This window comes from Leopardus geoffroyi, chromosome B2, assembly GCF_018350155.1.
Source record: "Leopardus geoffroyi isolate Oge1 chromosome B2, O.geoffroyi_Oge1_pat1.0, whole genome shotgun sequence".
Lineage (NCBI taxonomy): Eukaryota > Metazoa > Chordata > Mammalia > Carnivora > Felidae > Leopardus > Leopardus geoffroyi.
The window spans coordinates 3,325,610-3,348,212 of NC_059332.1; the positions used below are offsets into that span (position 1 = coordinate 3,325,610).

The following is a 22,603-nucleotide window of genomic DNA, read 5'->3' on the forward strand; positions in this document are numbered from 1 at the left end:
GAACTAGGGGGTGAGGGTGAGATACAAACACTCAGCCCATAGCATTTCTTTTCTGGGTTGGAATTAGAACAATACCCACCTCATCTGTAGCCCAGAGTGGTCTGTATGGAATCTCCCTTCCATGTTCTCTTGAAAGGCTCCTCTCCTCCCCTTTGGGCCTCAACTGTTCATTCTGAAGCTTCTACATCATGGTGTGAGGCTGGATTATTTCCCAGTACCGGGAGAGGGAGGTGATTGGCTGGATCTGGAGGAAGGAGGGAGGGCCAGGGGAAGATCCTCCGTAGTCCTTATAATTGTTGTTGTTGTTTTTTTTAAGTTTATTTATTTAATTTTAAGAGAGACAGGGAGGGAGGGGCAGAGAGAGAGAGAGAGAGAATTCCAAGCAAACTTTGTGCTGTCAGTGTAGAGCCTGACATGGGGCTCGATCTCACAAACCATGAGATCGTGACCTGAGCCGAAGCATCAGATTCTCAACCACTCAACCGACTGAGCCCCCCAGGTGCCCGCCCCCCCCCCCACCTCCCCCCACCCTGTAGTCCTTATAACTGTTTTATATCACTTTCCCTTTGCGGTGAATCAAGCATCTAATACAATCTTACGGGATAGACAACATTAGTAAAGATTTTTTTAGAAAGTCTGTAGATTTTCTCATTTCTCTGAAAAGAAACCACATCCCTTTTGAATTCCCCAATGAAAGTAAAGAGGTGATACCAGCCATATGTGTTAAAAAGTAAGTTTTACAAACACCGTCACAGACATTACTCACCGTCAGAGTTTACATGCATGTTAACGTATGTCAGAGACATACAAATGCAGGGCGCAGACCCCCCTCCGGGGGAGCCTTGCTGTCCAGCTGCAGAGCGAGTGTGGTTACAACAGCCGCCGAGCAACATCAGGATTTGCCCGAGTGACAGGACCTGACCCGGCTCAAGACCGCGCCCTCGTCCAGGGCAGCCTGCAGCCCGCACAGAGCAAAGCGGGGCCATGCACACTGGGCCGGGGGGATCTTTGACCAATGCGGGACATCGCTGATGGGTGGCTCAGGGGTCTGCTCCCCCACGTTTGTCTGGCCCGCGGCACGGTCTGACCCTCTGTCCGGTCCTCGTTCCTCTTCCTCCTGTCACAGCTGTTGGTCCTTAATAACATCTTGTACCCCAAACTCCACCTGGGCATCCGCTCCCGGAGAACCTCACCTGCGTTGCTCTGTCACCATAATCTTGTCCTGGGTCTCTGGCATTTTATTATTGCTTTGTTCAGTAGGGCTTCCGCGAGCTAAGACCAGGACTAGTGTGGGGGCCCCGGGAGGCCGCCCCAAATGGACCTCTATGGCATATTGATTATTTTGAATGGGAGCTTCTTGGGAAGCAGCAGGTGCGAGGACCTCACACCATCTTCGGTCCCCCGGGGAAGCAGGGAACATCTCCCTTGGGAAAGGTCACCTCCCAGGACGGAAAAGTAAAAGACCACTTATCACCAGAGAAAGTGAATTGAGAGTAACAAGCCTTGTGACGTCTCTCACCAATCGACTACCTCAGCCCAACTTTTACTTAAAATTTCTTACTAATTAAGATTCCCAAACATCTGTTTTCTTTACCCTGTCAAATCCTCACTTTTTGGTTTTTTTTTGTTTTTTGTTTTGTCTGTCTCAAGTGTATGAAAACTGCCCGCTTTACAGTCTGTTCAAGTGTCAATTTCATTATTGGGCCTCCCCGCGCACGCCAGGAAACATTTTTTTTCCTCCTCCTAATCCGTCTCATGTCAATTGAGTTCTTAGCCCGGCTCGAAGAAATCTGGACAGAGGAATCTTCCTTCCATTCAGTAGCAAACAAATCTGTGTGTATTGAATTATAAACCGTGTGCGCTTAACATCGCTGTTTGTGACCACACGACAAATTAATACTTTTATGGTATCTCTCTCTTTTTTTTTTTTTTTTTTCAACGTTTATTTATTTTTGGGACAGAGAGAGACAGAGCATGAACGGGGGAGGGGCAGAGAGAGAGGGAGACACAGAATCGGAAACAGGCTCCAGGCTCTGAGCCATCAGCCCAGAGCCCGACGCGGGGCTCGAACTCACGGACCACGAGATCGTGACCTGGCTGAAGTCGGACGCTTAACCGACTGCGCCACCCAGGCGCCCCATGCTATTGCTTTTGATGACTCATCCACATTAATCCACATACTCCAAAGTCCTCCGTTATGCTCCCCACTGCTTGCTTTAATACCGTAGTCTTCTGGGCCTGCTGGCTGTTCCCAACTAATGCCACACACATGTTCTGTCTTAAGGCCTCTGCATGTTCATTTCCCTCCACTTGTAATTCTCTTCCTCTAATATCTGCCTGGCTCATCTCTTTGTTAGATGAACGTAGGTCTCTGATCAGATACACCTTTAAAGAAGTTATCTACACTTACCTTCGATCTAAAATAGGGGTCCCCATTATGCTGTGTAGCTGCCCTATTTTCTGCACAAGATATTTGACACCTAACCTATTGTACGATTCTGTGTTTGTCTCTCTTACTGGAGTAATTTCCACGGAGGCAGATTTTCTAGGTTGCATCCGCTATTGGGTCCTGAGCTGCTGGAAGAGTGAATCAAATGAACACTTGGGCTCCAAAGAAATAGGACCAAGGATTTACCAATGTGGGATTCGGTAAGTTCTGTGTACTTTCAACCGGTAAGTCAGACTAACTACCTTCGGAATGAAATCTTAAAAGGGGAAGACCACTAAGAATTCCATCACCTGGGAATTTAGAGCACTTAAGAATCAGTGTCCTTTTCCAGAACTCTTCTAGCACCTTCATACAGGTAAATTTCTTCTGGAAAAGTGGTCACTGCATCCGGTACTTTTCACCGCCTAAAACTGGTAACGGATAACACCAAAATGGGTTCAGGAATTTGCCTGACTGGCCCCATCTGAAACTTCTAGACCAAGCCTGTCCTAAACCCACTACCCCTTATCTCCAGCTTGTCCTTCCTGTAGGTCAGGCTACATGTAGTTATCGCCCGCAGAAATGACACTTTGTCTCCCACGATTAACGAGGCCTTACAACAGTCACCGAAAAACGCAGCAGATAGTGTGCACCAGCTTTCTCTTTGATGGCGTAAGTGGCTCTGAAAAGAGCCTTTGTTTGGCAACTTCCCTAACCTTACTCCTTATTTGGCCTTGTGGTGGCTCTCGGTCTTCTTGGGCAGCAGCACGGCCTGGATGTTGGGCAGGACGCCGCCCTGCGCGATGGTGACGCGGCCCAGCAGCTTGTTGAGCTCCTCGTCGTTGCGGATGGCCAGCTGCAGGTGGCGCGGGATGATGCGCGTCTTCTTGTTGTCGCGGGCCGCGTTGCCCGCCAGCTCCAGGATCTCGGCCGTCAGGTACTCCAGCACGGCCGCCAGGTACACCGGCGCGCCGGCCCCCACCCGCTCGGCGTAGTTGCCCTTGCGGAGCAGGCGGTGCACGCGGCCCACCGGGAACTGCAGCCCGGCCCGCGACGAGCGCGTCTTGGCCTTGGCGCGAGCCTTGCCGCCCTGCTTCCCGCGTCCCGACATGATGACCCCAGGTGCACAGAGTGTACCTGATACAGCCGACACCAGGCCAGCACTTTTTATAACCCTATTGAGCGCGAAAAAGAAGACTTTGCATTGGCTAAGCTGGTGGCTTTATTTCATCCAATGACAATGAAGCTTTGGGAGTCTCGCGTTGCGATTGGGCAGAACTAACCGCTGACGTCAAGTTGACTAGTCACCAATCAGACCCAGGACTGTAACTTGCACCTTATTTGCATAAGGGCTTCTACATAAAAAGGACAAGTTGCGCTTTGCCCGCAGTATAGCTTTCATTTCTCTTCCCAGCGCGTCAAGTCTTTTTTGTCGACCATGCCTGAGCCAGCCAAGTCGGCCCCGGCCCCGAAGAAGGGTTCCAAGAAAGCGGTGACCAAGGCGCAGAAGAAGGACGGCAAGAAGCGCAAGCGCAGCCGCAAGGAGAGCTACTCGGTGTACGTGTACAAGGTGCTGAAGCAGGTGCACCCCGACACCGGCATCTCGTCCAAGGCCATGGGCATCATGAACTCGTTCGTCAACGACATCTTCGAGCGCATCGCGGGCGAGGCGTCGCGCCTGGCGCATTACAACAAGCGCTCGACCATCACGTCCCGGGAGATCCAGACGGCCGTGCGCCTGCTGCTGCCCGGGGAGCTGGCCAAGCACGCCGTGTCCGAGGGCACCAAGGCCGTCACCAAGTACACCAGCGCGAAGTAAAGTTGCCAAGTAAGAATATTTAACCCAAAGGCTCTTTTAAGAGCCACTAACCTGTCAATATCAGAGCTGTAACTACATGTTTGGAATCTAGGCTCAAGTTCAGGCGGTTTCTTTGAGGCAACCATGAGGATTCCATTGCAGTGAGTAATGCCTACTGTGCCCGTAACTGTCTCTGGCAGGAAGGAACCCGGGTGTGCTGTGAGTTGACTCTTGCGGGTTTGCAGCAAACATTCTAGTATGCCCCTTAACGGGAGAGTAACACAAGTTTGTATACGTGTGTTGTGTGAACTAGAAATGATTCCTGGCGGTAGCGCGAATGTGGATCCTTTGGTTGTGAGCAAGAGTGGCTTCCTGTTGATCCTAACAGCCTATTGTCTTGTGACTTTTCTCCGTTAGGCGTTCTAATCTGCTTTTATTGGTAAATTCAGTCCCCACTGGTCTTCCAAAGCCAGCCTTTTACCTCCGGTTGTCGCATGTCCTAGGCGGTACGACATAATTAGAAAGACACTGTGTGCCGGAGGGGACGTTAGATTCGTAGAGCAGTGCTTTCGTCCGGCTTGGGGGAAAACAAGTTGGCCTCTCCGGCCCATTTGGGACCGGGACAGTGCCAGACCGCCCTGAGGGAGAGGTATGCAAGGCAAAGATAAGCTTACCTTTTCTCCTGAGTGAAGAAATGGAATACAAGGGCTCGCAATAATGTGGCTAGCTTACTGGTTTGTCATACTGCCAGAGAGAGAAGGGACAGGTGGTATAGCGGGGGGGGGGGGGGGGGGGGGGGGGGAAATAAGGGCATATAAGTAACCGTTGGGATCGCGCGTCTCTACTGATTTGAGTCAATTAAAGTCTGTGCATCTGTTCGCCTATCTGTATGAGAGCATGGATCTGAACTTCGTGAATTATGTGCTCTCCAGAGAGAACATGAAATCTGTGTGAATAGAGATGATAAAAGTGACTTTCTTAGGCCCACAATCGGATCTACTGTGGAGGAGATCGGAATAGCGATCAGATGGGGATAGTCACGAGCTGTCCCTGTACTTGTCCTGATACACGTCTGCCATTTCTTCCTCATGGGACTAGGACTACAGCCGACCCTTGGTGATGGCTTCTCTAGCCGCGCTAAGCAGAGAAGAATGCTTAAAAATGTTATAGGTTCGTGTTATAGAATATATTTGTGACTTGGTTATTTGACTTGGCTGGCAGTGCCTCTACTTTGCCATTTTAAAATGAGAATAATAAAACCGATCAAGATTACGTGAGAGAGTCCACGGAAAGTATTTACCACAAATTGAAACAAATTATAGGCAGGATTTCTTCTCTTTCACTCTACCTTTTGTCTTTCATAATGGCTTGCAAATTTTAGGCATTCGGGCCATCAATCATGGCTTACTAAGAGAGTAGGACGATCAGTTGTCAGTAATTTCAGAAAAGTTTCCATCTCCAAGCCCAATAATGCCATGAGCAGCCTAAATTCTGTCCACTTGTGCCTGCAGTTCTTTGAGGAACCGAGGGAAATAACTCCTGTACGAACAGGCATCATTTGCAAGAACTCCTAAGAATATAAACCCAACATTAGACCTGACTCCAAAATAGCCAAAAATCTTGTAAGAAAGTAAACAACTTTGTTACGATCAGAGAAATGCAATTTAAATACATGAGATACAATTTAGCAAATGCGGACAGGCAAAAATCTGGTCTGCCGTTAGCAAAATGTTGCAGGCGGGGGAGGGGGGGAGGGTAGCAGGATTTGCAGGCGGGGGAGGGGGGTAGCAGGAACTCTCGGTACTTGTGGAATATGGGAAAGTAGCCCAAACTACAACCTTGAGAAGCAAGCTGCGCATTTCTTGTCAAGTTGAATATGCACAGATCTTCTTGGTGAGCAATCCCACTCCTAGATAAGCAAGGAGAGAAGGCCTACAGCTGAGTACAATGCCCATTGCCGTGCTAGGTCATGGAGGGAAATACAGCAATTTAAATTTCCAACAGAGAAAGGAATAGATAAATCATAAATGTGGTCTACAGTGCAAGAGGACAGATAGATTTTCTCTTCTAGAGCTCTCTGCAAAGTTTCCTGTTAAGGGGAACATATTACTTTGCTTGGCCTCTTCACAATCGGACATGGAGAAATGTATTTAAAAGATCGGTGTTAGGTTAGGTTAGGGTGGGCCTGGCCCTTAAGGCCGGACGCTTCCAGATTTCTCAAAATCTTTGGACTAAGCTAATGATCCAAAATTAACCAGATGCCGTGCAATGCCACCGCGCAGTGAAAAGCGGTCGGGAGGCCCAGGTCCTGTCCCGCTGGGTCTCAACTCCCATCCTCCGCCCACGTTGAACTCCCCGGGCAGAAGTAACCATTAAGCCGCATTTAAAAACGGCTCTACCGAGACCCGTTTATAGACAAGCACCAAAGCTCTTTTAACGAAAACTTGGGGGCCCTAAAAAGGGCCTTTTTGGTAAGCGACGGGAACGTTTAAAAAACTTTAGCCCCCGAAGCCGTAGAGGGTGCGGCCCTGGCGCTTGAGCGCGTACACCACGTCCATGGCCGTGACTGTCTTGCGCTTGGCGTGCTCCGTGTAGGTGACGGCGTCCCGGATCACGTTCTCCAGGAACACCTTGAGCACCCCGCGGGTCTCCTCGTAGATGAGGCCGGAGATGCGCTTCACGCCGCCGCGCCGGGCCAGCCGCCGGATGGCGGGCTTCGTGATGCCCTGGATGTTGTCGCGCAGCACCTTGCGGTGACGCTTGGCGCCCCCCTTGCCCAGGCCTTTCCCGCCTTTGCCACGACCTGACATCTTCGGGAAGTCTGAGAGCAAAAGAATGCAGGCAGAGCGCGCAGCTCTCTTTTATAGGCAACCTCTGCGGACCGGAGTGAGAACCGGAAGGGCAGCGGCGGGAAGTCCGCCTGGGTTGGAGGAGGGACCTAAACCCGAGCCTCCTTTGTTCTCGGAGCGCTTTACACCCAGGAGCCGGGCGATTTCCCCTCGTTCTCGTGTAGCGTGTTCCGTACCCCATCCTCATTAAGCAACGAAACTTTAACCCTGCAGAGGATACACTTTAAAGAGCACAGGGAAGAAAATACTCCGTTTATGTCTCTACAAATATGCATGCATTTGCTAACTATGTGTGTAAGACTGTGCATTTTGTAAGGTTATACGGGGGGAATAATGCTCCAAATGCTAACTTCCTAGATGTTGAACAAGATGTGCTAGTAAAACAGAGAATTTTAAGATCTTGCAGGTGTATTGCTAAATTCTCTTCCGGCAAAGGTGTAGCAGTTTTCAGTTTCAACAGCAGCTCCTACTACATTTTATTCATAATGAAGAGAGCCATTAAGATAATCTTAACTGTAATAATCCAGACGTGGTTTCTTGTATAGAGAATTAACTTTTAAAAAGTTAACCAGCTAGCTAGCCAGTAGAACATAGTATTTTCCCCACTGATTCGAGGGAATTAGTTGCTCATATATTGAATATTTCACTTAAAATTATTTGAGTTTTCACTGTTCCTCTGATTAGTCTACTGGCAGCGCTGAAGGGTTGTATTTGTAACATTGAAAAATAGCATTTCGCTATACATTTATTATGGTAAATACTGTGTTTTCCTAACCTGAAAAATACTGAATCTCTCCATCCATCTAGGTCTTTACGTGTCTCTCAGTAGAGGTTTTTTTTTTTTTTTCCCCTAGATAATATATCATTTGAAAATTTTTTAAAACCTCTCATTAATTATAAGAGCAATTAATTTGTCATTAGTGAACAAGTAAAAATTCTAATGCAGGGAAAAGAAAGTACACTTTGGTCTTTCTACGAAAATCTTTATAAAAATATACTTAGCTGAAAAAAGTATATATACAACTTTACTATTGCTTAAATTCTGCGAAATTTTAACACTTTTTTCAGCATTAGCATGTAATCCCCTTGTTATCCGATGATTTTATCGCTACCCTTTATAGCAATGAATTACTTTTAGCAAATGTTGCATTACAGTGTTTCCAAAGTATTCCACTTAAATTTTATAAAAGAAATAAACATAATTTTAAAATGTCATTAAGATATTTAAATTTCTTTTCTGCGTTTATGTGGCAATAAAAGAACACTTGCCCAACACTCGAAGAAACAAAACCCATTCAACCAGGGGGGGTATATTCTATATATTTTATAAAGGGACGGATAGCATAGGTTAGTTCAAGGGCAAATGCAAATAGGAAATAAGAGGCTTAATTCTCCCTGAGGGTCCTTCTATTTTCCTTTTTCTGTTTCAGAATTTCTTTCCTTTTTATGGCTAAATAAGTCTTTTGCTGTCCCCTTAACTCAGGAACTTTCCTCAAGGATCTTACTCTCTTTGAAAGGTAATCATCAGGGGAAACAGTCCTCTGCTTGCCAGCTTCTTGAGAAGGAAAGGGACCCAAGTTCAGCTGTTACCTGCGTCCACACTGCAAAACCTATCTAATGTAAAGGGATGTGCCCACTAAATCTCACTAAAAAAGTGAGGTTTCTCTGTGCCTTTGCAGTCTCTTTAGAAGATTACCTATGATGAGCATAGTATTTTGGCTTCATGTGTGTTGAATAAAAAGATTGTTTTCTTTTCCTTCTTTTTAAATTTATTTACTTATTCATTTATTTATTTATTTAATTAGAAAGCGAGAGCCAGAAGATAGGGTCAGGGAGAGAGAGAAAGACAGAGAACAAGAATCCCAAGCAGGTTCCATGCTGTCAGCGCGGAGAGAGATGTGAGAACCATGAGATGATGACCTGAGTGGAAATCAAGAATGCTTAACCGACTGAGCCCCCCAGCGCCCCGCTCCTTCTGCTTTTAATTGTATTTCTCCAACATGAGTTAATTGGAATACATTTTACAGACCCTACTTTCTCTACTTTAAGAATCAGTAAAATTCCCACCAACCTGTAGCCTCCCTCTTTGACTTCATGGATTTTTGCCTGGCAACACATCCTGTTAAAGTTGGCAGTGGGCAGCGATCTGGAAAGTTGGTCAGGCTCTTTATAGTTTCTGAAAGCGATAGCGGAAGGTATTTATTTTTCTATAAACCTACAGTGTATTAGTTCATGAAAATATAATGCCATTTGGGCCATTTTCTCATACTCACTGACTTTTATAGATCAAGATAAACTTCATTCAAATCAAGGTATTTTCCTTGTACCTTTCACAGCTGAAGGGTAGCTGAGTGTGCCTCTTTCTCGTAAGGATTATTCTGAACTGATTATTTTTGCAAAACAGCAGATACAGGAGAATGTCTGAAAGTAGAAGTTACTTTATTGTAAGAGATATTTACATTTTTATTTTTAAAAAAAATTTTTTTTTTCAACGTTTATTTATTTTTGGGACAGAGAGAGACAGAGCATGAACGGGGGAGGGGCAGAGAGAGAGGGAGACACAGAATCGGAAACAGGCTCCAGGCTCTGAGCCATCAGCCCAGAGCCCGACGCGGGGCTCGAACTCACGGACCGCGAGATCGTGACCTGGCTGAAGTCGGACGCTTAACCGACTGCGCCACCCAGGCGCCCCGACATATTTACATTTTTAAAGGAAATCTTCATTTGTAAGTACCAGGAAGGAAGACTGGTACATAACAAGAGAATTTTAATGGAAAAGACACGTACTTTAATGTGCATAACGAACCTCAGCAGCAAACTCAGTTAGTTACACTTGCCAAATACATCCTATGCTTAATGAGTCTGTACTGTTTCCTTTAGGCCAAATCTCTCGAGCAGACTACAGCAATGGTTTCCCAACTTCTAGCCTTACTTCTGAACTTTGTATTCACAATACTCTTGTGTGAGTGAACTTCCGGAAAAAATGTAGGTCGGGTTGTGCTACTCCCATGTTCGAAGCTTAGAATGGTAATTTCGGATGATTTATACAACTCAGCTTGGCGTGATCTGACCTCTGCCCGTGACCTCTGCCTGTGACCTCTGACCACTCTGTGAACTCGCTTTCACCCCTTGGCCCTTCTGCTCTTGATCGTCCTTAAACATTCTTGATCTTAGACTTGATCTTTAAATTCCTTATCCTTTTTTGATCTTGCTTAAACATTTCGTGTATATGACTGGCTTGGGTATTTGCATTATCTTCTTAGAATACTTTCCCAAACGCACCTGTCAGAATGGCTAAAATTAACATGAATTAATTTCTGATAAGCACCAAAGAGGTATAATCTGTCTCGGGGGCCTGTTCATCCTCCAAAGGAAGGTGAGGTAATCGGCATAATCAGACCCCCTGACTTTACCCTTAAGGGAAGGTGCTCTGGCCGGAAACAATCTTTTCTTTTCTTTTGTTTATAACTTTCTTGCCCCACCCTTCTTCCTATAAAAACTTTCCATTTTATACAGTTCCTCAGATGCTGCCCAATTCACGAATCTTCATTTAACGAAGCCAATTAGATCTTCAGATTTACTTGGTTGAATTTTGCTTTTTAACAGGTTATTGGCACATAATGGGCTATTTAACTTACAACAGTGAGTGTTTTAGGTTTGATTAAATCTGGTCCTAAAACAATGTTGCAATCACCTTGAATATATATGTCTTTGTGCATTTGACCAAATATTCGGGACAAATCCATAAAGGTTCATCTTAACCAAATTTTTGACAGAGAATTTGGTCTTCTCATTCCTTACCAGATGAAAACTCAGCAGGTAAGTGGTGCAGTACTGGAGGAAAGTGACAATGTCACCAGCGAGGCCCCAAGACCTGACCTTTACTGCTCACCTGCTCGTACTGACGTTTGTCCCACGTTTTCCTTAAGCTCTTTTTTCCAGTGTGTGTCTTAATTTAGGCAAAAGACCCGAGGGGCATAGTATCCTGTGATGGAGTTAAGATACAATGCTGAAAAGTATTGTAAAGAGACAGCTTTAGTTTGCCTTAAAATTTTTAGACATGTTCTCTGTGTATTACTGAGAAATACAATGCAGATTTAAAGTTTTTTTTTAATTAAAAAAAAAAACCTTTTTGTTATTATTTTTCAGACAGGGAGAGACAGCGTGAGTGGGAGACGGGCAGAGACAGGGAGACCCAGAATCTGAAGCAGGCTCCAAGCTCTGAGCTGACAGCGCAGGGTCTGACGTGGGACTCAAACTCACACACTGTGAGATCATGATCATGACCTGAGCCAGAGTCAGATGCTTAACCAACTGAGCCACCCAAGCACTCCTCAGGTTGTTTATTAATACTGACCTAATTCTGTGCTAACAAACACCAACAAAATATTAGCATTAGGTATGGAAAGGTGGCAGAATAGTCCACCCCAGAATATTCCACTCTGGCATAAGGTTTATTTTCAGCTGAAGGCATTTGAGATAAAGCAGAGACCAGAAAAGCTCTTGGTCTTTCCCTTCTAGCTCTAAAAGCAGGTGGTAGACTTATCCAGATGTCTCTCCTTCCCTTTCTACCAGGAAGGGGAAAGGTTAATTCCAGGGTCACAGTAGGCAGTTAGGCTCTAAGAGGATGCCTGGAGGCCAGGGCGGAGGAGGCCGTGCCCACCTGCAGGGTGGGTCAGAGGCCTGTCTGGCCACACTCCCCTGAAAGCCCCAGCACACTGGAGGGGCCCAAGATGGCGGCGCCAGGACAGGAAGCCCCCCAGCAAGTGAGGAGGAAAAGGCCCAAAACCCTGCTTCCGAGAAATCCCCACCCCCGGGTAATCAATATTCCTCCTCCTTGTTAACAACTGTCAATAACTGATAGAAACCTCAACCCTGGTTCACACGTGCTCTCTCTCTCCCTTGAGCTCACTGGCTCGCACATCTCGAGTGTACCTCTCTTCCACTGTGTTGTGTCTGCCCTTGAATTCTTTCCCATGAGGCGACCAAGAGCCTTCGGTGACATCTTCGATCTGGGCTTGGTCGAGGTCTTAGGGCTCAGGGTCTCCCCAGTTCACCCGGCCACACCAGTAGACAGCATTCGACCCTTCTCAACGGAGAAGGCAGCAACTTAAATCTGCCTGACGGACTTCATTCTTATTCTCCTGGTGACCTTCTCATAACTGACTTCCCCTCACCTTTTGTCTTCGGCTCATGGGGGCCAAGGGCAGGCTGCTCCAAGATGCACCACTGGGCATGAAGATTATTCTGAGCTGAAGGCAGTGAAGACCCCACGGGCTCAGAGAAACTCTTGGTACTAACTACATAGGACAACCTAAATTGGGGGTCTTTCCCAGAAGAGGGTTATTGGCGGCGATAAATTTGATCTGAGTGACCCATCCACATGGCAGGACAAACATGGAATTAGCATGCTCCTATGGCCCTGTGAATGCATTCCTTCCCTTCCTAGTCCCAGACCTCTGCCCCCTTCTTAGTTCAGGATGACATACAGGCCTTGTTTGGCCTGGCTGTCTTTGGAATTTCCATGTCTGTGTGGATTCCCCATATGTATGCTGTTAAATTTGATTTTCTCCTATAAATTTTTCTCACGTCAATGGGATTCTTAGTCCAGCTAGAAGGACCCTTGAAGGGGACAGGAATTCTTGCTTCCCGACAAGCTGTGGACGGTACTTAAGCCGTACATCCGAGGCACCTCTGGGGTTCATCTTCCCCAGTGTATCTCCTGTGTACGCACGAGGTACACGTCACAGAGACGGTAAACCCCAGATGGAGTCACGTGTGCGAAACCCCACGGCAGCAAACCAAGCCTGAACGCCTAATCTGATCGGTTTCCCACCCTGGGAATGGAACCTTTAGCCACTCAAGGAGCAATTCACCTAGTCTGTGCTGGGGAGGTAATCCACCAGTAGGCCCAGCCAATCCCTTTAGGAGGATGACCTTGACTGAAACAATGTACTCTTTGCTAATAATTTCCTTTTTCTGCTGCTTTCCCACCTTGAAAAGCCTTTTGTTTTCTATAGCGCAGCAGAACTCCTTTCTGTTGCTAGATGGGACGCTGCCTGCTCAGGAATCATTGAAAAAAAGCCAATTTGACCTTTAGTCAGTTGAATTTTTGTTGTTTAACAACGTTAATAAATTTCTGTGTGTTTTTTTTTCTTGGGAAAACTGTCTTCTAACTGCAGGGGTCTCAGCCAAACACTCAAAAGCATAGCGGATAAATTATTTTTCTTGGCCTATAATTAGAAGACATAGTTAAAGACAGAACAACTGAATAATGAATAAAATCATTTGGGTCACCCAGCTTGTAAAAATCCCATCAAAAGTCAAAAATATCTTACTATGGGGAGTGTGCATTTGAGTGCCCGTCATTGTGAGATAAGTTGTCAGCATTTATTTTGATTCCAAGAAGTCATAGTTACACTGGGATTCGCAGTAATTATATTTTAAGTACAAGAAATAGAAACAACTGAAGGGTGTGAATATTAATATGAGATATTCATAGACTTCGAGTGTTAAAACGTTGATAAACGGTGTTTTCCTCGCAACACCAGCCCCTCAAGGCCCCGGAAACCTTGCTTCCAAAATACCCTAGAGACTTACTCTATCCCTGACCCCCTCCCAACCTGAGGATATATAATGAGCTACCCGTCACGACCCCATATAGCTCTTCCTGCCCGCGGGTCCTGTCCCTGTGCTTTAAGAAAATCACGTTTTTGCACCAAAGACGTCTTCAAGAATTCTTTCTTGGCCGTCAGTTCCTAACCACCCCACCACCATCACCCCCAAATTTTATCGGGTGGAAAAATAACGGGTAGGTCAACCAAATTTGAGAGCAAATGCTTTTAACCTGGAGTCCATATACGCCACAATACCTCCAAGGGAAAAAAAAATCAGGAGCCTGTGGATGGGGTGGTGGTGCTGATAAGGGGGGGAAGCCTGTGAGTTGGGATGGGGAAAAATACACTTCGCCTCTGACTGAACTTTAGCATTTCCCTTTATGACGACATTGGGCCGTCAATTTCAGTACCTGTGACTTTGTCACCCACTGGAAATCACAGATGTCTCCAAAAGACTGTATTATGGAATGTGCTAACTATATAAACACATTGATCCCTCCTACCAAATTTATTAGTTTTTGAAATTTGGATAAGAAGTGGAATAAACATTTTTTTGCAATGTTTGCATTTTATACCCTTGAAATGTTATCCTAAGAAGAATTTCCATAAATGTCATCAGGCAGCCAACGTCGTCCGTGACATTCAAGAAAAAAAGCGAAGAACGTTTTTCTCCCCGTTTTTGAGATGACATCCGTGACAGGGGTCCAGCGCACAGAAAGTAGGAGGCAAGATTGTGCCCTGGGCAATCAAAACCATTGAGGGAGTTTTCCTTATTTGGTGACAACAGCAACAAAAGTAAGTCACGTCAATCAACCTCCTTCCACACTTCAGCGTCAGCTGGGCGGAGAGACCTGGGTCGTCGGGAGCCACAGCACACTCCACCTCTCCATTCAGAAGCATTCCTTGGTCAAACCATACAATCCTCTATTTATAGGATTTTCCTTACTCCACCTGGACCTTGAAGCCTGTAAGGCGGAACAGCCTGTGCGATTAACTACACTTTACATTTCAATGGCAATAGTTGTGGGAACTAACAAAGTGGGACAGAAATAACTACCCGGAAGCAACCAACGGCACTGACGATTTTAGGCTCCTCCCAAACGGGAGAAACATTTCTCGGGCTCCAGAACGGTGTCCTACCTACCAGCGTAATCCCAGTATTTCATTCATTTGCCAACACGGAGGGGGGCTGGCGAGGTCAGTGTCTCAAAACTTAGGTACTGTTAGGAAGGCTGGACGTGGCGGCCAGCCTTGGGATGGCGCACGACAATCGGGCCCTGAAGCTCTCCGTCCGCCTGTAGGCGAACTGCATGGCCTTTGGGCATGACGGTGACGCCTTTGGCGCAGAGGGCGCACAGGTTGGTGTCCTCGAAGAGCCCCACCAGGTAGGCCTCGCACGCCTCCTGCAGCGCCATCACGGCCGAGCTCTGGAAGCGCAGGTCGGTCTTGAAGTCCTGCGCGATCTCGCGCACCAGCCGCTGGAACGGCAGCTTGCGGATCAGCAGCTCGGTGGACTTCTGGTAGCGGCGGATCTCGCGCAGGGCCACCGTGCCGGGCCGGTAGCGGTGCGGCTTCTTGACGCCGCCGGTGGCCGGCTGCTCGCTGCGCCGTCCGCCCAAGTCAGGGAGGGCAACTTTTTTTGCGCCAAATATCATTACCCGAAAGGCTACGTAAACAATGAAGATACCGAAAAAGTCTACCCCCAATCACCGCCATGGGCTGAAATCTACCCCGCTTTGCACGTTAGGCTTTCATCTATGGCGTCCTGCTTTCAACCCAAGACAGGTTCGTTAAGAGTGACCCAATTTCCCTACATCTCACTTCCTTCCTTAGTGTCAAAGAAATGCTAAGTTCTTTTTCAGAAAAGATAGGTGGCCCTGAAAAGAGCCTTTGGGTTTGGACTCGACTTATTCGAGCTACCGTAAACTATCATATAGGCCACTACTTGCTCTTAGCCTTGTGGTGGCTCTCGGTCTTCTTGGGCAGCAGCACGGCCTGGATGTTGGGCAGGACGCCGCCCTGCGCGATGGTGACGCGGCCCAGCAGCTTGTTGAGCTCCTCGTCGTTGCGGATGGCCAGCTGCAGGTGGCGCGGGATGATGCGCGTCTTCTTGTTGTCGCGGGCCGCGTTGCCCGCCAGCTCCAGGATCTCGGCCGTCAGGTACTCCAGCACGGCCGCCAGGTACACCGGCGCGCCGGCCCCCACCCGCTCGGCGTAGTTGCCCTTGCGGAGCAGGCGGTGCACGCGGCCCACCGGGAACTGCAGCCCGGCCCGCGACGAGCGCGTCTTGGCCTTGGCGCGAGCCTTGCCGCCCTGCTTTCCACGGCCAGACATTGCGGCTCAGAAAAGCTATACTGCGATAAACTGCCAAAAACGAAACCGACCAGGGTAGCAGTTTTTATAACCCTTATTGGGCTTGAAAAACAAAAGTTTTCATTGGTTAACATTGCAGCTTCATCTTAACCAATGGAAATGCAACTTTGGGATCCTTGTATTCCGATTGGGCAGAACTCACTCCTGACGTTGCCCTGAGCGGCACCTATCAGACACAGGACTCTAATTTACGCCTTATTTGCATATGTGGTTCTATATAAAAGGGGCGCATTACGCCCTTCTCCTAGTTTCTCTTTTGTTTTTTCCTTTGGGAGTCTTGAGCTGTCCTGAATTATGCCTGAACCAGCCAAATCCGCCCCGGCCCCGAAGAAGGGCTCGAAGAAGGCGGTGACCAAGGCGCAGAAGAAGGACGGCAAGAAACGCAAGCGCAGCCGCAAAGAGAGCTATTCCATCTACGTGTACAAGGTGCTGAAGCAGGTGCACCCCGACACCGGCATCTCGTCCAAGGCCATGGGCATCATGAACTCGTTCGTGAACGACATCTTCGAGCGCATCGCGGGCGAGGCGTCGCGCCTGGCGCATTACAACAAGCGCTCGACCATCACGTCCCGGGAGATCCAGACGGCCGTGCGCCTGCTGCTGCCCGGGGAGCTGGCCAAGCACGCCGTGTCCGAGGGCACCAAGGCCGTCACCAAGTACACCAGCGCCAAGTGAACAGTGAGTTGGCTGCAAACCGAATCCTAACGGCTCTTTTAAGAGCCACCCATATTCTCAAAGAGAGAGCTGCCACTTGCTTATTCTGTGCTGATCCTGTGACTCATTACAGTAGTTAGTCTGAACAATCCCCGGCTTTTCCTATTACAGTAACTAAGCGGCAAAACTAATACTGGGTCTTAGCCAAGCTCTGGGGCTCCTGTGCAAAGTAACAAAGGCTCTGAGCTTGTCCCTCACTTAGGAGCTAGCTACTTTCAAAAGGGCTCTGTCACGAGTTCGAATAACCTTTAGAATTAAGTAAACGATGGAGGAGAAAACATAAGCTGGAAGCAAATTCAAATACTCCCCAGTCACCCCTTGAGAACAGAGCTGGACTCGTGCCCAGGTTTCGGGGGTTGCGCCTACAGTTTGAATTTGCCGCCCTTCCTCTCTGCGCCCTGATTGGTTCTGGCATCTGAGACACCCCCCCCCCCCGCCCCCCCAGCCCAGCACACTCAGGCACCTAGAGTAAATATTCAACGGCTGTCTATCCTGTTTTCATCCTCTTAAGCTTTCTAAACTTGTCAGGAGTGAGGTTTAGTATTTCCTCTTGGAATTTTCGTTGGAGAGAGGAATCTTGAAGATGTTTTCAGGCTGAGAAGTACCAATGCTGTATTTCCAATTAGGCTGCCGCTTTCCTTCTGCCATATACCCATATAATGGAAAATGGTACCATGACGAGACAGGGCTATTTGGGGGTTCGGTGAAGGCAAAGAAGCTTGATAGCATCCATCTCAGACTCCTGTAAAACGAGAATCAGTTTTTCTTTTAAAGTTTCTTCGGTTGGCGCTTAAAGCTGCTGTTTGACATTGTTGGGGACCAGTAAGGAAAAAGCACGCTCCGCGTCAGTTAGGTTGCCACAAATAAGAACCAGTCAGCCAACAATGTGTCTCTGGATTATAATTCTTCAATATCTTATGTCTCTTAGCTAAACAGCCATGATCTGTAAAGCATTTGGAAGCCTCCAGTCCGGCTGGTTTGGGGGTTTAGGTAGTCATTTTAAATGCATTTAATTGATATAAATAAATTACCCAATTTATCTAAAACGGATCTAAATTTAACACAGCGATAATGTCTAAAACGTTTTGTTAGATCCAATGTCAAATATAGGCTTCTCCTTTGTTGACTCGAATCCTACTCCTGGTTCAGTGCCCACGTCAATCTGGCCTGCTCTCCGAAATTCCCTTTCCTTGTCCAGCATTTGGGAACTGCCTCCGTATAGTTAGTTCCTCATGCAGATCTATTTGAATTGCTACTAAGTGGTTTGCTGTATGTTTCCCCACAGAAAATGTGCAGTCAAGACAGGAAAAATAAAGAAGGAAGAAAAGAGAAAGTTCTTTCCTTCATCTCCACCCCACACTAATGATAACCGAGTACCTGGAAACAACGTAATTTTTGTCACTTTTTCTGTCATATGAGCCCCCTGATCCTCTCCATTAATCCAAATAATCAGATGATAATGTTCAAGCTGAATACTTTTTGTTCTTGTTGTTTGTGCTATAGGATATAGAAATGAGAATACAAAGCCCGAATTCGTGGAAAAAGCAGAGGGATTGGGACAGAGGATGAGTCGTAGGCAATAGTCCATTCCCAGATGAAACTTTGTGAAAACTAAGTTTTTTTTGGAAACAACAAAGTTGAAAAGATAACCAGCCAATTTACCCTATTACTCAGAAAATTAAACTGCTTAAGCCATACACAAATCAGGAAAATAAATCAAATTTTCATCTGTGGAGTTATTTGCACCTGGATGGGGCCCCATTATAAATAAGGCAAGAGTTTAATCTTTTGCTTGAAAAACTGTTACACTTTATTTATGTACTTATATGTCTTTGTGTATTTATTTATTTATGTTTATTTATTTTTGAGAGAGACTGAGCAGGGAGAAGGGCAGGGAGAGAGGGAGACACAGAATCCGAAGCAGGTTCCAGGCTCCGAGCCGTCACCACAGAGCCCGATGCGGGGCTTGAGTCGTGACTGGAGCCAAAGTCAGACGCTTAACTGAGGGAGCCACTCAGGCTCCCCTAAACTGTTATCACTTTAACCTACTTCTAACCAGCTTCAGAAGAATTGGTTCAAAGCTAACCTAATACAGTATGTCATTTACAAAAGTGTACATTTGTACATTGTACATGGTGTTATATCTTATCCCAAAATACACACATTTGTTGCTCAAATACTTATGGCTATTTGGCCCATCTTCCCCAGAGATCATAAACCACAATGATGCCTTGAACATTGTGTTAGGTGAACCGGCTGTTCGTAAGAAATCTTTTTTCAAGCTATACTATATCAAATGATATTTCATGTTTCTACCGTGCACATATTTCTTTGTAAGCTAATCTGCATCGGTTGTGGAAATCAAGACACCCATTCCCCAGGGGGTTAATAGAGACTCGCTGACAAAGTCCATTGAAAGATGCATGACCCTATATCTAGATACCTATGCGGATATCTGTTCTTCAACTCTATCTTTGGTATGTTAAAGCTCATCCCATTATAACTTTTGTCAATTTTATTTTCAAGTTTTGATGACACATGGCAAATACCCAGTTCATAATAACAATATTTCCAAACTATTGATTTGAACGACTTATGCTAAGCTTTAATTTCGAAGAACCGCTTTTCCTGATATTGTCCCCAAATGTTGGATATGCAACCCTGTTTAGAGTCTGCATTCCATGAAGGCGTATGCCTTCTGCCCATAAGTCTAGAACGGAATTTTTGAATTTTAAGAACACTGTTTGGCATACCTGAAGCATTTGTTTTGCACATTACTAGTATTTTCTCCAGTCTTTGCAAATGTATCGTTTCACCCTCACTGTGGAAACGATACTATTTATTTGACATCGGGACGGAAGAACACGTTGTTTGTTCTCCTGCTATTACTTGTACACCATCAGATCGACAAAACGATGACGTATACATCGGTACTTGATCGTCAGGAGGAGGCGATACACGCAAGGCTCGGCCTGAGCAAGTGTTGAAGGAGGAAAATAATTTTGAGAGCAAATAGCTCACACCCCAGTTATTTCTACTTCTGCAACATAGTTATGCTTTTTGCTATTTTTCAATAGCATGAGGACTTTTCCTATCAATACCTGATTGAGACACACTACCTAGGTTTGAAACTAGGCCCTGCCACTTGAAATTTGCATTTACACATGACTTTAATTTCTGTTGCTTTCTTCCTCATTTCCAAAGGGGGATTTGGTAGTGCTTCTCGTGAATTAATAACTTCAAAAACAAAAATTTTTTTTTTCCGTTTATTTATTATTGAGAGATGGAGAGACACAGAGCATGAGCAGGGGAGGGGCCGAGAGATGGAGACACAGAATCTGAAGCAGGCTCCAAGGCTCTGAGCCGTCAGCACAGAGCCCGACACGGGGCTCGAACTCACAAACCGTGAGATCATGACCCAAGCCAAAGTCGGACGCTTAACCAACTGAGCCACCCAGGCGCCCCTTGTGAATTACTATGTTAACAATGTCTTGCGTATCGTAAGCCTTCAACGTATTTGAGCTAATACCACTGCTGACACCAGTCAAAAGGGCAGTATTAGAACGAGTAATAACAACGTCCCGCTCAAAAGTACCCACGAAAGACAACAGAAAAGAGAGGAGAATGGCGTCTCATTGTTTAGTTTTGCTGGAAAGAGAAATGATCTAAGATATCGAGCTAAACTGATGCATGTGTGTCTGGCTGGGCAAGGGTTTGAAGGGGATAAAAGTGGAGGTTTGTGGACGAGTTTGGGGGACGAGTGATACGGATGAACTCAGAATGGTCCCAGAGTGTAAGAATGACGTTGGCCCTTGTGGATGCGAACCGACAGGTCTGTCCTTCCGAGGAGGCTATCGGTACTCAGGCATACGACAGCCACCACGTGCATGTCACGACGTTTCTTTTTCTCAACACCCTTCCTACTGCCCAAGCAAGGTGGCCAGGGGGATGCTGCTGGAGGTTACCCACAAGCTCTTTGGTATAGACTTAGCTCACCAGAGTTGACCTGGATCCTGGCACTGCTAAGCGACCCATATGCCGGGACCGCTCTTCTTGGATCCATGCTGTCATGGATGAGGCAGCTATTGGACTTCACTGACACAGACACTTACTCTAGATTTGGTGGATTTGGTGTGTTTCACCTCTCATGCCGTCGCTGGCAAGATTATCCATGAACTTCCTGAATACTTTGTCCCTCTATCTCGCAGCATTCGGGTCATTTTAGAAAAAGGGTAAGGCGATGCAAAGATGGCATGGGACTCACCCGTCCTCATGGGCACCACATCCTTCATGAGCACAGCCTTACCAATTACTGGGAGACTCTGTTAAAGTGGCATCTAGGAGTTTGGCAAGTGATTGGAGTCCCGTTCAACGGGATAATGTATAGGTACCGAAGAGTGACAAATAGGCATAATTTCTGCCATTGCCAAAACACATTGGCCAAAGAACAAAGAGGCAGAAAGGGGGTAGTCCCTCTGCTCTTAGGGTTAATCACCAGCTCAAAAAACACCCACTTTCCATCCTTGCATCTCAGGGCTCTCTCTGTTGAGTTTATTGGATTTTCGTTTTTTTTTTGTTCTTAAAAGCTTTAGTACTCAAAGGAGGAATATGTCTGCCAGCGGAGACTGAGATCACACTGTTAAATTTTATTGATTTACAAAAAATGAGCCATTTCTGATATAAAGTTAAAACAATTTTAATTAGATTCACGGACTGGCTTAAGAGACATATGGGAAGGGGGCACTTGGGTGGCTCAGTTGGTTAAGCATCTGACTTTGGCTCGGGTCATGATCTCACGGTCTGTAGATTTGAGGCCCGCGTCGGGCTCTGTGCTGATGGCTCAGAGCCTGGAGCCCGCTTTGGATTCTGTGTCTCCCTCCCTCTCTCTCTGCCCCTCTCCTGCTTGCGCTCTGTTTCTCTCTCTCTCTAAAAAATAAACATTTAAAAAAATTAAAAGAATGAGAGAGACATGTGGGAAGTCTTGAGGACTTTGGGCTTTCGGATTCCTCTGTTCCTCAATCTTGTATAAGTTTTTGTTTTCCTTCCTCCCTCCCACACCCTCTGTTTTTAGGAGGGACAGGCAGGCACCTGGAACAGAGAACGTTGGAGTGTTCTTTAAAAGGCCGTCATAAAAAAGATACAATGAAAGCCGGTCGGTCGACTTAGTCTCAGAAACCTTCAAGTACAAGTTAAACTACACTGATCTAAGTTACTACAACATTCATAAGTACACAAATAAAGTTTTAATAATTCTTACGAATGGGTCACTTGGTGAAACGGTTTTCAGATAACCGAGCTGAAAAAAAAAAATTGTGCTGTCTACCCAGTTTCCTCCTGTGAGATTTCACGCGTGTAGTTGGCTATTTAACCTAATCTCTGGTGTTTCTTTCCTTCTCCTTTACTGTTTTATTCAGGGTGTCTTGGTGCCACCTAACTCTACAGGTGACACAGTATACATGTGGCCTCACCGTGGAACCAGAAGAACAGTGGATTCGGGATTACGAGCTATTTTCTGTAACTGAACTGATTCTGCCTCTGCTCTTAGGATATGACGGAGACATGCAAAACGAGAACATCGTCACTGTCGTGGAAAAGCAATCTGCGGAAAAGAGTGTGTTTTAGTCTTTGGCCAAGGTTTACTTCTCAATTTACGCGAATTAGTTGAATTTCTATGTAACCACAAACTTTTTCACACATGACTAAATATATGTAATAGAAGCATATAATAGCTGCTGTAACTATAATGGGTCAAGAAGAAATCCAATGATATCAGACCCTTCTTTAAAGGCATTAAATGAAAAGATATAATACATTCATGGGCACG

At 46.3% G+C, this 22,603-nt stretch overlaps 6 protein-coding genes across 8 annotated transcripts; 2 read left to right on the forward strand and 4 right to left on the reverse strand.

Annotated features, from left to right (window-relative positions):
* Positions 1-3,071: 3,071 nt before the first annotated feature.
* Positions 3,072-3,578, reverse strand: LOC123609479 (histone H2A type 1-E-like). Its single transcript, XM_045500557.1, has one exon. The coding sequence runs from the start codon at positions 3,537-3,539 to the stop codon at positions 3,153-3,155; it is 387 nt and encodes a 128-aa protein (XP_045356513.1). The 5' UTR covers positions 3,540-3,578; the 3' UTR covers positions 3,072-3,152.
* A 273-nt stretch (positions 3,579-3,851) lies between these two features.
* On the forward strand, positions 3,852-5,498 carry LOC123609493 (histone H2B type 1-K). Its single transcript, XM_045500574.1, has one exon. The coding sequence runs from the start codon at positions 3,867-3,869 to the stop codon at positions 4,245-4,247; it is 381 nt and encodes a 126-aa protein (XP_045356530.1). The 5' UTR covers positions 3,852-3,866; the 3' UTR covers positions 4,248-5,498.
* Positions 5,499-6,670: 1,172 nt separating this feature from the next.
* On the reverse strand, positions 6,671-7,698 carry LOC123609511 (histone H4). The gene has a single exon (XM_045500591.1). The coding sequence runs from the start codon at positions 7,034-7,036 to the stop codon at positions 6,725-6,727; it is 312 nt and encodes a 103-aa protein (XP_045356547.1). The 5' UTR covers positions 7,037-7,698; the 3' UTR covers positions 6,671-6,724.
* A 5,803-nt stretch (positions 7,699-13,501) lies between these two features.
* Positions 13,502-15,347, reverse strand: LOC123609466 (histone H3-3-like). Its single transcript, XM_045500541.1, has one exon. It carries the CDS (start codon positions 15,345-15,347, stop codon positions 14,916-14,918), a length of 432 nt encoding a protein of 143 aa, XP_045356497.1. The 3' UTR covers positions 13,502-14,915.
* On the reverse strand, positions 13,502-16,071 carry LOC123609469 (histone H2A type 1-H-like). Its single transcript, XM_045500544.1, has one exon. It carries the CDS (start codon positions 16,024-16,026, stop codon positions 15,634-15,636), a length of 393 nt encoding a protein of 130 aa, XP_045356500.1. The 5' UTR covers positions 16,027-16,071; the 3' UTR covers positions 13,502-15,633.
* A 240-nt stretch (positions 16,072-16,311) lies between these two features.
* Positions 16,312-22,291, forward strand: LOC123609487 (histone H2B type 1-J). 3 transcript variants are annotated; one of them, XM_045500565.1, is made up of 2 exons: positions 16,312-16,743; positions 22,184-22,291. In XM_045500565.1, exon 1 carries the CDS (start codon positions 16,360-16,362, stop codon positions 16,738-16,740), a length of 381 nt encoding a protein of 126 aa, XP_045356521.1. In that variant the 5' UTR covers positions 16,312-16,359; the 3' UTR covers positions 16,741-16,743; positions 22,184-22,291. The 3 variants fall into 3 exon arrangements, with proteins under 3 accessions (XP_045356521.1, XP_045356522.1, XP_045356524.1); XM_045500566.1 differs by having other exon boundaries at positions 22,194-22,272; XM_045500568.1 differs by lacking the exon at positions 22,184-22,291 and adding an exon at positions 18,283-18,654.
* The last annotated feature ends 312 nt before the right edge of the window (positions 22,292-22,603 follow it).

Coding starts and splice junctions, on each gene's coding strand:
- LOC123609493 (XM_045500574.1), top strand. CDS start 3,867: ATGCCTGAGCCAGCCAAGTCGGCCCCGGCCCCGAAGAAGGGTTCCAAG.
- LOC123609487 (XM_045500565.1), top strand. CDS start 16,360: ATGCCTGAACCAGCCAAATCCGCCCCGGCCCCGAAGAAGGGCTCGAAG.
- LOC123609511 (XM_045500591.1), bottom strand. CDS start 7,036: ATGTCAGGTCGTGGCAAAGGCGGGAAAGGCCTGGGCAAGGGGGGCGCC.
- LOC123609469 (XM_045500544.1), bottom strand. CDS start 16,026: ATGTCTGGCCGTGGAAAGCAGGGCGGCAAGGCTCGCGCCAAGGCCAAG.
- LOC123609466 (XM_045500541.1), bottom strand. CDS start 15,347: ATGATATTTGGCGCAAAAAAAGTTGCCCTCCCTGACTTGGGCGGACGG.
- LOC123609479 (XM_045500557.1), bottom strand. CDS start 3,539: ATGTCGGGACGCGGGAAGCAGGGCGGCAAGGCTCGCGCCAAGGCCAAG.